The following is a 12,860-nucleotide window of genomic DNA, read 5'->3' on the forward strand; positions in this document are numbered from 1 at the left end:
TCAGCTCACGCACCCCCCATGCAAGCCTATGGGAGCATGTGAAACATTGCACTGCACTCGCATGTTACGTGACTGCAGTGCGGTGCACGGAGAGACAGACAGCGAAGTAGATGACGAGAAAGTGTTCCCTCCATCTTCTCCGCTCCTGTGATGTGATTGCACGATCGCAAGATCACATCACAGTCGCATGACCCTTGTCTGACACCCGGAGCAGAGGGTCATTAGGATATCGCTTCCGATGCTCTCGCATCGGACTCGGTACGCAAGTGGAAAAGAGCCCTTACTCTTAGGCTATGTGCCCACAGCACTATGTACCCACGGATATTTCTGCAGGTTTCATTCATGCGACTTACCTGCGGAAGTCCTGGCCTCTATTTCCATAGTGGAGATCCGAGATTTCTGCAGGTAATTCCACAGGAATAAATGACATGCAGTTATGTGCGGTTGTAGGACATCCGCAGCTTATTCCGTAGCTGCACATACCGCAGCATGGACACAGACACACTCCATGTCCCATATGATAACATGGGGAGTGTCTGTACTTGCTAAAACCTGCGGATTTATCTGGAAAATCAAGATAAATTCGCAGGTTTTCCACAGCAAAATCCACGGGTACAGAGTCCCGTGGGCACATAGCCTTAGATTCTATAATATCTACATAAGATTTTAAAAATAGGTGTGCTTTATTTTCAATGACAGCACAATCCCTGTCTGTGTAATGTGTTTGGTATTTCAATGTATCTCCATAATGCTGCCCAGGAGCCATAGACTAGTGTTTTAAAATGGGTATTTTATCAAAACCTTGTAAAATAAGTGCACATATCCATTCAACTTAATGATATGCCACTCACTTCTTCGGAGTACTCCTTTCTTTTTTCCTGTCTGCCTCCTTTGCTTCTGGATTCTGGTTCATTTTGTCTTGTGCAATTTTTATCGGAGCAGGATTTTAACCAAATGGTGATCTGAATTATGTAAATGCAGAATAATACAACTACCAGTCAGTGTTCCTAGTTTCCAAAATGTCAAAAATAATTGTTTGGCTACTAGAAATGCTTAAGGAAGAATGGTCTATTCATGGACAGAGAGCGCTCCATCACTTCTCTCCACCTTCTCCTGATCTCCAAAGCAGTGGTCTCTCATGCGGCTGAAACACTACTTCCAGATCTGCTCATTAACCCTCATATAAATTCACTACTTCCCCACCCACCATCAGTCCCTGCCTGTGGATGGTTGTAGTCATATTGCGCCCCCATCCTGTGCGACAATGTCTGTGATTGTTTGGAATCACACACACTGTCTGCTTCCCTCTAGTTTAAAAACAAATAAATAAATAAATTTTAGTAAGGTACCTCTATATTGTGATAACCAATGCAGATAAAGCAGACGTATACAGGCTGCAGCCCCCAGCCATGTGCTTATCTTGACTGTATATCAAAATAAGAGGGACCTTATATGGCTTTTTTAAAAATTATTTAAATAAATAATTTTATGAACTAGCATGGGATGCCCCCAATTTTGATACCCAGCCATGATAAAGCTGACAGTCGGGGGCTGGTATTCTCAGGCTGGGGAGGCCCATGGTTATTGGGCCGCCCCCAGCCTAAAAATAGCAGCCTGCAGTCACCCAGAATTGTTGCATTGACTAGATGTGACAATCCCATTACTTTACCTGGCTCATCCCTATTGCCCTGCTGCGGTGGCAATCAGGGTAATATAAGGGATTAATGACAGCTTACATCTGCAACTAAGCCCTAGATTAGAAATGGAAGGCGTCTATGAGACCCCCAATTACTAATACTGTAAGTGAAAAGAAATAAATACAAACACTCAAAAAAATCTTTTATTTGAAATAAAATACAAAAAAATCCTCTTTCACCAATTTATTAACCCCAAACACCTAGGTCTTATGTAATCAGAAGTGTCCTGTAGTTCATGACCAACTTTGCACACACTGCTGCAGAGATTTTGGCCAACTCCTCCATACATACTTTCAGCTTTCAGGGCTGTCCCTTGGCAACATTGAATTTCAGCTTCCTCCAAAGAATTTCTATTGGGTTCAAGTCTGGAGACTGGCAAGGCCACTTTAGGACATTGAAATGCTTCTTACTAAGCCACTCCTTAGTTGACTTAGATGTGTGTTTCGAGTCATTGTCATTTTGGAAGACCCAGCCACAACCCATCTTCCATGCTCTTATGGAGTGAAGGAGGTTGTTGGTCAAACGCTCGCAATACATGACCCCATCTATCCTCCCTTCAATACGGTGCAGCCATCCTGTCACCTTTGTAGAAAAGCAACCCCAAAGTATGATGTTTCCACCTCTATGCTTCACAACTGAGTCAGTGTTCTTGGAATTGTACTAATCCTTCTTCTTCCTCCAAACATGGCAAGTGAAGTTTATTCCAAAAAGTTTTATTTTGGTCTTATCTGACAACATGAACTTCTCCCGTGTGTCCTAAGGATCATCCAGATGGTCAGTGGCGCCCTTTAAACGGGCTTAAACATGTGCTGGTGTGAGCAGGGGGACCTTGCGTAACCTGCAGGATTTACATCCATGATGGCATAGTGTGTTACTAACAGTAATCTTTGATACTGTAGTCTCAGCTCTTTTCAGGTCACTGATCAGCTCCTCCTGTGTAGTTCTGGGCTGATTCCTGACCTTTCCCAGAATTATCCTTACCCCACGAGGAGAGATCTTACATGTGGCCCCAGACCGAGTACGATTGACAGTCATCTTGTGTTTCTTCCATTTTCTATTAATTGCACCAACAGTTGTTGTCTTCCCATCAAGCTGCTTGCCTATTGTCAAGTAGCCCATCACAGACTTGTGCAGGTCTACAATTTTGTCCTCGGTGACCTTACACAGCTCTTTGGTCTTGACCATTGTGGAGAGGTTGGAGTGGGATTGATTGAGTTTGTGGACAGGTATCTTTTATACAGCTAACGAGTTTAATCAGGTGCAAGTAACAGAGGTAATGAGTGCAGAGTACGAGAGCTTCTTAAAAGAAAAAATAACAGGTCTGTGAGATCCAGAATTCTTTCTGCTTCGTAGGTGATCAAATAATTATTTCATGCAATAAAATACAAATTAATTATTTAAAATTCATACAAAATTATATTCTGTATATTTTTTTATTTTGTCTGTTACAGTTGAAATATACCGTACCAACAATAAAAATTACAGAACTCTCCATTCTTTTGTAGGTGGGAAAACTTGCAAAATCAGTGTATCAAATACTTATTTTCCCACTGTAGCTTGATAGATTATATAAATATATTATATAGAGTAGAGAGATAGATATCCTGCAGTTATAGAATGTCATAAGCCCCTACATAATATACACTTCTTGCACCCTTTAGTGTCTTTCATGTGGCACTAAAGGATGTTTAGACTTGTTTAGCCTAGTAAATAAATAAATTCCTTTTTTTAAAAAAATAAAAAACAAAACAATGTGGGGACTATCCTTTTTTTGTTAATCAGCAAAGGTAAGGCAGACAGTTATGAGCTGATATTATCAGGTTGGGGAGTGCCATGGTTTTTGGGCCCTTCCCAGCCTAACAGTAGCAGCAAGCTAAAGCTGAGCATCATATTAGATGCGCCAATTGTGGCGCTTTGCCTTGGCTCTTCCTGACTGACCTGGTGTGGTGGCAATTGGGGTATTGGTAGTTGGGGTTAGTGTCAGCTGTGTAATGTCAGCTGGCATCAAGCCCTGGTGTTAGTAATGGAGAGGTGTCTGTCAGATACCCCCATTACTAACCCACTAAATAAAAAGAAGTTTCTTGACAATCTCAGTCACAGCATCTCTATTACTCCACTCAAGGCCTCCTCCACCTGCTTAACTAATGCCTCCTTGCCTCAGGTCATACAGTGCCTTGTGAAAGTATTCAGCTCCCTTGAATTTTTCAACCTTTTCCTACATTTTAGGCTTCAAACATAAAGATAAAAATTTTAATATTATGGTGAAGAATCAACAAGTGGGACACAATTGTGACGTTGAACGAAATGTATTGCTTATTTTAAACTTTTTAAAAAATAACAGAAAAGTTGGGCGTGCAATATTATTTGGCCCTTTTAAGTTAATACTTTGTAGTGCCACCTTTTGCTGCGATTACAGCTGCAGGTCACTTGGGGTATGTGTCTATCAGTTTTGCACATCGAGAGACTGAAATTCTTGCCCATTCTTCCTTTGCAAATAGCTCAATCTGAGTGAGGTTGGATGGAGAGCATTTGTGAACAGCAGTTTTCAGCTCTTTCCACAGATTCTCGATTGGATTCAGGTCTGGACTTTGACTTGGCCATTCTAACACCTTGATACATTTATTTGTGAACCATTCCATTGTATATTTTGCTTTATGTTTGGGATCATTGTCTTGTTGGAAGACAAATCTCCGTCCCAGTCTCAGGTCTTTTGCAGACTCCAATAGGTTTTCTTCAAGAATGGTCCTGTATTTGGCTCCATCCATCTTCCCATCAATTTTAACCATCTTCCCTGTCCCTGCTGAAGAAAAGCAGGCCCAAACCATGATGCTGCCACCACCATGTTTGACAGTGGGGTTGGTGTGTGATGAGCTGTGATGAGGGTGATGTGCTGTGTTGCTTTTACGCCAAACATATCGTTTGGCATTGTGCCCAAATAGTTCAATTTTGGTTTAATTTGACCAGAGAACCTTCTTCCACATGTTTGGTGTGTCTCCCAGGTGGCTTGTGGCAAACTTTAAACAACACTTTTTATGGATATCTTTGAGAAATCTCTTTCTCTTTGCCACTCTTCCATAAATGCCAGATTTGTGCAGTGTACGACTGATTGTTGTTCTATGGATAGACTCTCCCACCTCAGCTGTAGATCTCTGCAGTTCATCCAGAGTGATCATGGGCCTTGGCTGCATCTCTGGTCAGTCTTCTCCTTGTTTGAGATGAAAGTTTTGAGGGATGGCCGGATCTTGGTAGATTTGCAGTGGTATGATACTCATTCCATTTCAATATGATCGCTTGCACAGTTCATGATGCTATCTGTGCTTTAGGCTATGTGCGCACTAGAGCTTTTTACCCGCGGATTTACCCGCGGATTTGCCGCGGAAATTTCTTGAGAAATGTCTGCAATCTTTGTGCAGACATTTCCCAGCAATTTCTATGAAAAAAAAAAAAAGCTGTGCGCACTTGTGCGGATTTTTCTCAAGAAATTTCCGCGAGAAGAATTTCTCGAGAAACTTTCTTGAGAAAATGAACATGTCCATTATTTCCGCAGGTACCCTGCGGATTTCTGCAGTACAGCCTGCAAAAATCCGCAGGGAACCACCCGCGGGAAAATCGCGGCAATTCCGCGGCAAATCCGCGTCAAATCCGCATGCGGATTTGGTGCGGATTTTTTCCGGAGGTCCGGAAATCTTTCACTCCCAGAAGTTTCTCAAGAAATTTTCTTGAGAAACTTCTCATTTCTAGTGCGCACATAGCCTTAAACAGAACACTGAGACTATCACAGAGCAGGTGCATTTATACGGAGATTAGATTACACACAGGTGGATTATATTTATCATCATCAGTCATTTAGGATAACATTGGATCATTCAAAGATCCTCAATGAACTTCTGGAGTGAGTTTGCCGCACTGAAAGTAAAGGGGACGAATAATATTGAACGCCCCACTTTTCAGTTATTTATTTTTTAAAAAAAGTTTAAAATAAGCAATAAATTTCGTTCAACTTCACATTTCTGTCCCACTTGTTGATTTTACACCATAATATTACAATTTTTATCTTTATGTTTGAAGCCTGAAATCATGCTGACAGATTTCTTTTTGCAAATTACTACTATTAATATTTTTTATTTTGCAGGAGTAACCCTAAATCTAATGGGTCTTTTACTGAATTTCATAAAGTCACTTCTCTTTAACTGTTGGTGTCTTACATTTGACATCCCTGAATTAAGCTAAGGCCCAGAGCAAATGGCCCTCTAAAACTGGCCTTGGCTCTTTATGGAAAGCCTGTTAGCGTTATCTTGTCCTCAGAGCAGGCATGGATGTTTTCATTAAATTCCTCTCTCCAAAGCCCCACAGTGCTTTTCAGAATGTATTCCACTTCCATTTTACCTGATCTCAAGACCTGTGACATGTCTGTGTTCTGTACCATCTGTTCAACACACTTTTGCTTGATTTGAAGATGTCTTGTAATGCAAGACTGTGTTAACTACAATCCCCTCAGTTCTGCACGATGCTCGAGGCAGCAAGATCACAAGAGCCCCTAATGAAACACTTGTCATCTCCTCTAACCAAACCTTACTTAGTCCTGCTGTTCTCGGCTCAGCTGAACACGAGTTCATATAAAGCCAGTCATTTAAATTCAATTTCTTTTTCTCAATCCATTTTTCTTTTTCTCTAACTGGTTTTATATGCTTCTTCTCAATCTATGAAAAGCATAACTTTTACAAAAATTAACCTGTTTATTTTCCCACAAAAATTGGCAGCCCCGAAAACCCAAGCCTAACTCCAAAGTCCTTAGAAACCTTAGAATTTTGTAGTTGGACGGTCTGAGAGAAAATAAACACGTAAAAAATGTATTTCAAACACTTACAGAGTGTTTTTCAGAAGACATTTCTGTCACGCTTAAGCTTGCCATAGGCGGTGCCGGCTGTAGACTGGTCATGTAAACAATATCGCTTTAAATGAGGCAAAATTTAAAAGAGGCCTTTACAATAGTTTGTCTGTAACAAACATAACTAAATACTGTTACATGTGAAAACTTAGATGTTGGACAGAAACGAGTTAACTTCCTAGATGAAGTTTACATGGTCCTAAAAATATCCTTTAGCTTGTACAATGTAGGGGAAGATGGTAGACTAATGGATACTTCTTTTTATTATTCTCCATCATTATTATTCGATTGTCCTCGGAGCATGCTATTATTTATAATAGTGGGCCATCAAATCTTGGACTAGCCTCAAAACCTTAGTCTACAAGGTTTGAAGGCAACAAAGAATTATAGGGTATACTGTACATAGAGTGGCTTATATAAATAAAAACACAATGGCTGGCACATCTGTTATTATGTAGTAAGTGTAATGTATGGGTGCACATTTGTATTATGGCCATTATTTAATTTATTATACATTGCTTAAATAGGGCCAGCATATTCTGCAGCACTTTACCATCACTGTCTCCAAGGGGTCGTACAATCTAATTTCCCGATCTCTTTGTTTTTGGAATGTGGTAGGAAATCGGAGTATCCAGATGAAACCCCAACAAACTCAGGAGGAGCATAACACAAAACCCCAAAGTTGCAAAGCAATAGTGCTAACTACTCAACCATCGTACTACCCTGCCATTGTGTTTAAAACCTTTACCTGTGTTTAACACTATTCAAGGAATGTTGAATAGATTATGTGCACAGCCCAAAGGAGTGCCCACACCACCAATGTATTGAGGGCAAGAGAGTAAGAAAAAACTAAAAACAAGGGCTAACACTCCTGTTTGAATTATAGTGTGTGGGTGGAGGTGCTTTGGCCATTAACAGAAACACATAACCTAGACTAAAAACAGTGTAGAAACACTGCAGTAAGTAAATAATTAGTAACACTTGTAAAAAAATATATAAGGTACGTAGTTGACCTTTTTTAATGAAAAAAACGTAAAAGACATCCCACCAAAACAACAAGATGATCCCTAACATTAATTTCTAACCTCATTATGTGTCATCCAGGGCTCAAAATAGATGAGTGCAGAGCAGGACATGTGACTAATGGGGGAAAGTGAAGTAGATAAGGTCCTTAGCCTAAGGAGGTGGCCACAACCTCAAATGTACAATATAAAAGAACTGAAGCAAAACTAAAAATAGGAGCTGTGATACCTCTTAATGCTTCTGTAGCACCCAGAGACATTGAGTACTCGGATCCGGGCAGAGTCTCTATTGGGAATGTCACGGTGGTGGCTGTTACCTTGTTCTGTGCCCTGGGCCCTTTTTGTAATGGTGATATTTACAGGGGAGAATAAAATAATGTTCACGCCACTTGACGCCACTTGCGGTGTTGCGGCTAAGTATAGGGAGCCGCCGCTGCAGAATGTCTCTACTGGGGCTGATAATATTGGCAGCTAAAATGGTAGACCCTCCACAAGTAGGGTTTTGCCCCAGAGGGTGTATGGTGCAGTTCGTGTCGGAAGAAGGTGGTACACACAGGTGTCAGTGCAACTGGTTTACTCACTTTCTGCAGATGTTAACGGTTGCACGAGGCCGGCTGATTTCGCCTCCAGGTCCCCTTTGTCCTAGTGCCAGTCTGGTTCTCTGGTACCTTCTTCCCCTGCACCTGTCTCTGGTATGTGGGTCCCCATGGTATAGAACAATTGAGGGTCCCCATTCTTTGGTTTGTCCACTTCTGTCCGCCTGACAGTACTGTGAACCCTGTGAGGTTGGAGTCTCTGGTCCTGTCTCTGGTTCACCCTTTGCTACTGAGCCTTCGGATTCTTTAGGGTCAACAAGGTCCTTGCTGGTCCCCTTTGGTGTGCAGGTGTTAACAGGTCGGTTTGAAGCTCTTCCTGTCCTAGGGTCCTGTACCCTTTCTGTGCGTAGTTCCGGGAGTACTCCACCGGCAACCACTTCTCCTGGGCACTAAGTCACCGTTAACCTGAGTCAGTCTGTCACTTTGCTTCCACCTTCACACTCCTACAGTCACCACTGTTCCTTCTACTCTCCACAGTCACTGCTGCTCTGACTACTGACTTCCTGTGTTCTCTCTGTCCACAGTTTGCCCCTCCCACCTGGTCAACTAGTGGACTGGATTGGCTCCACCTCTAGGCGGCCATCCATTGGTCCTACCCTACCTGTGTACCATTGTGTGTGGGATTGTCGGGGAAAACTGGGATTACCTGGGTTTTTGTTGGTACCGGCACTGGGGTTCTGGGTCCCTAAGGGGTAGGCCCTGCATCCTTGTTGGAATGCAGAACCTTGTAGTACCCTGACGGTCTCAGGGGCGCTACACTTCTCTTAATGAATCAGGAACCTTTTACTCCAACATGCACCATCATGAAGACCAGCATTGTTCATGCCAGCTTGATAAATCTGAACCTTAGTGTTATTCCTCATGTACACACACAGCCTATTCTGATAAGTCACCTGAAATGACAGGTATGCTTTGATTTCTGTAGGTTTATGATAGATGGCCATATGGCTGTGTCATTTTGACTTTTTTCACTGTGAACCAATTCCATTTTGGAACAAAAAAGTAGCATTATGTATATGTGTATGTATGTATGTAAGTATGTATGTATGTGTGCATGTGTGTGTGTAATCAAAACATAAGCATCAACCTAGCCTTAGGAGGTGACTTAGCCCTTCCTTCCAACATCTTTTAAATACACTATGTCTCCATAGAGAATAACCAGAAGCAGCCGTATGTACATAAATACCATTGAAAAACCTCTGGTTCACAGTCTGACTAGAAAGCCAATATGTTCTTGACGTTCAACCAAAACAAACCTTACAAACTCACCAGTTGAAAAACTACGAAATAAGCACTTTAAATTTAGAATTTGCCGCAGCTGTGTATGTCATTCTTGTGTAACACAAGGACCCTTTTCAGTCCATTTCCTCCAAAATGTCAGCTTCTTTACTCTGCAAAGTATGTGGTTTTAAGATTCATTAAGTCCCCCTCGCTCGACATGTAATTGCTCCTTGCTCAGTGACTGCACACATTCAAACTCAGGGCACTGGTGTAGTTTTGGCTGGTAAAAGTGATGCTCACAGCTGGAGTGCTTATCAGATAAACATTCACTTTAACCGGTAACACAGCTTGTAATCATCTCTAGTTTATGGCTCGGCAGATATAAAGATTGTGGTATTACTGGTTAAGTAAATAAACCCATAGAAGACCTCCTAATTCACAGTGGTGTGTGTTATAATGCCAATATGGAGAGAGTGCTGCCGAACTGTGCCTGTGCTTCAACACTGATTGGTTTAGATCTTGCTTTTATATATTCACTTATCCTACTTTGTTTTCCTGATAGGTTTGCATTAACCCAGTCACCATTTGTTTGCTACTCCATCTTAGAGGAAAACCCTGATTCTGATGTTGTATCAGTTACTGGACTTGTTGCTACAGTTTTGCCAAAATCCCTTTCCTCTGCTGCAGATCTTCTAGTATTCTGAATGATGAGCTCTGTATAACACTGCTTACATCACTGATTGGCAGCTTTCAGTGTGCTCTGCGCGTGGGCAGTGGTGGGGGTAAATATTTAGGAACTGATAAATGTGGAGGACAAAACGCCAGCAGGTTATATTGTCCTACAGTAAAAATCTCCTGCCAATTAAATCACCAAGGGGAACTTTAAAAGACACATTGCTAGAATCAGGATTTCTGCCCCTACATTATGCTGCTCATAGATTAGGTAGCAAAAACCTGGTGACAGATTTTATTTAGGAAGCAATATGCATCCCTATCATGAAACTTTCTTTTGAGGTGCATTACTTGTAGAGTACAACCAACAGTCTATTGTCATGAAACAATGGGATGATTTCAAGATATGTAAGTTAGGGTAACTATTCTTAAATAGCTCCTTTACACATCTGTGTTTTATGTATGCAGTGTTGGATTGGGGTGGCTGGGCCCCACTGGTAACATTGAATCTAGGGACCGATTGTTTAACTACATGTAAATATAACTTGACCTTATTACACACATCTACTAATGCTTTTATAATCTCTTAACCTGCATAGTTTTTGGAAAAAATTATTAAATGGTATCAAAATTTGACTGTAGGATAGCGAGGGACAGGAGACTCCTATTCTGTCCATCACACTAGGGGACCCTAGGCAATCCCTAACCTCCAGATTACCTATGATGGTGAAGATGCTGGAGTCCTGTGCCTTACTATTCTCCTGACCAGAACTAGTCTGTTCCCCTCTCAGGGAAGGAAGAGCCAGGAGTGTGATGGTAACACAGATAAAAACAGAGAGGAAAAAAATAATAAAACTAACACACTGCAAACTGACAAGAACAATCTCTAAGAGACTTACAAGAAAAGCAAAAGGACAACAAGGGTTAACACCACAACCGCTCACAGCAACAAAGTAGAACAACCATCAGTAAGTCTGGATCACAACACCTCTCCAGACCAGTATAGAGAAGCTATAACTGGCATTAAATAAAGTGATCAATTAGCATGTATAGGAGGAGAGCGAATATGACTGGCTCCCCCATAGCTTGTGATCAAAGGAGACTAATAAGCAGCCTAGCAGAGATTAACTCTTGCTAGCCTGCCTATGAACTACAAGTCTGTGGGTCGATGCCTGAATCTGCCTGCGCTGGTCACAGACATCAGAGACCTTAGCAGGCAGAATGACAGAATTTCTCGGCAATGTTTGTAAAAACCTCTTTTTATAAAAACTCACTCTTATCTGTAAATTGTGAATCAAATGTTTTAGCACTCCTCATTATCACTCATTTGCAGTGGCTTACAGGGGGATTCACCCCTTTACAAGCCAGTCCGAGCCTGTATGTATGTGTTTTATCTCTGCTTTAACAGAGATTATAGTCTACGGATATAGACATGTTCACATGTCTTGGTTTTCCATGGACTGTTAGGTCACAAAAAAACAAACAAAAAAATGCAAATGTGTCCAATTTTGACTTGATTTCAAGATCAAAATCACCCATAAATTCAATGGGTCCATGAAAAAAACCCTTGTTATCCATGTGTCATACAAATGCTTTCTGTTTTTTCTGCTTAATGGGGAGTACAATCTTTGAAATTTTTTTTGCATAAGAGAAAATCAGATGCCACACATATGGTAAAAACAGACAGACTAAAAATGTATGAGAATCGGGTCCAGTAACACTGATGAAAAAGCGGCCATTTTTTCTTGAATACAAGAAATGGATGTCTGAACGACACCTTGAATGGATCATATTATGATAATGCAACTGTATTAAGTATTCGTTCTTGGCACCCACTGTAATTGCATATTGCTAAGATATGGTGGAATAGTGTCAAGGCTATCTCACATTGAATAATCATTAACCTACATCACTGGATCATACAATGTACATTTGACATTTACTGGGCTCCATGACTATCTATAAAATGCTATGTATACATTTTATGTAATTTCTTAATTGATTAACAAAAATCTGTGGTATTATCTTGATACTCCTCATAATTAGTATACAAGATGTGTTTTTTTATGTATGTGTCAACCAACATGTATATCCATCTGTAGGAGTACAGAAAAAGTACGCGTGGATAAACTTTGTGTTTTTGTTTTTGCATGACTTCATGCTCTAGAAATAAAGCTGCAAGATTTCCATAGTCCCTTATTGTGTACACATACAGTTCTTTACTAGGCAATACATTATCCTTAAGAGGCATATTCTCTAAGCTCTGCTGGCTTTCACATAAAATCCCTCTTGCTATTGACACTGCCATTCCTCCAGCCTGAACATTCCTAATTGAGTTAAAAGAAGACTGAGAGTGACTTAGTCATTGTTGCTTGTAAAATCCACGCTCAAGTCATCACCATTATTGGCTGATCTTTTAATGCACATATTTGTTTTTTCTTTTACTTTTTCCCCATTGATATAGCTTTGGACAAGCTTAGCACTCAGCATCTGTACCACCCAACACAAGTGGAGATCGTACAATCCAACGTAGTGTTCGACATTAGCAGCCTGATGCTGTATGGTACACAGGCCGTGCCTGTGCGGCTCAAGATTCTGCTGGACCGTCTCTTCAGTGTGCTTAAACAAGAAGAAGTTTTACACATCCTGCATGGCCTAGGATGGACGCTACGGGACTATGTTCGTGGATATATACTTCAGGTGAGAGCCTCTAAAGCAAAATGAGACAAAGTTCAATACAAATAATTAAAAGTTTATTGACTTT

The 12,860-nt window shown here is 41.0% G+C and overlaps 1 protein-coding gene across 4 annotated transcripts in view; it reads left to right on the forward strand.

The window, feature by feature from the left end:
• The window catches only part of BNC2 (basonuclin zinc finger protein 2), a 952,623-nt gene that overhangs the window by 777,981 nt on the left and 161,782 nt on the right, over positions 1–12,860 (forward strand). For all 4 annotated transcript variants that reach the window (XM_075316506.1, XM_075316521.1, XM_075316528.1 and 1 more), the window contains one exon: positions 12,561–12,796. In XM_075316506.1, the coding sequence (XP_075172621.1) occupies positions 12,561–12,796 (236 nt within the window). The remainder of the gene's footprint in view (positions 1–12,560; positions 12,797–12,860) is intronic.

This window comes from Anomaloglossus baeobatrachus, chromosome 1 (genome assembly GCF_048569485.1).
Source record: "Anomaloglossus baeobatrachus isolate aAnoBae1 chromosome 1, aAnoBae1.hap1, whole genome shotgun sequence".
Taxonomy (NCBI): domain Eukaryota; kingdom Metazoa; phylum Chordata; class Amphibia; order Anura; family Aromobatidae; genus Anomaloglossus; species Anomaloglossus baeobatrachus.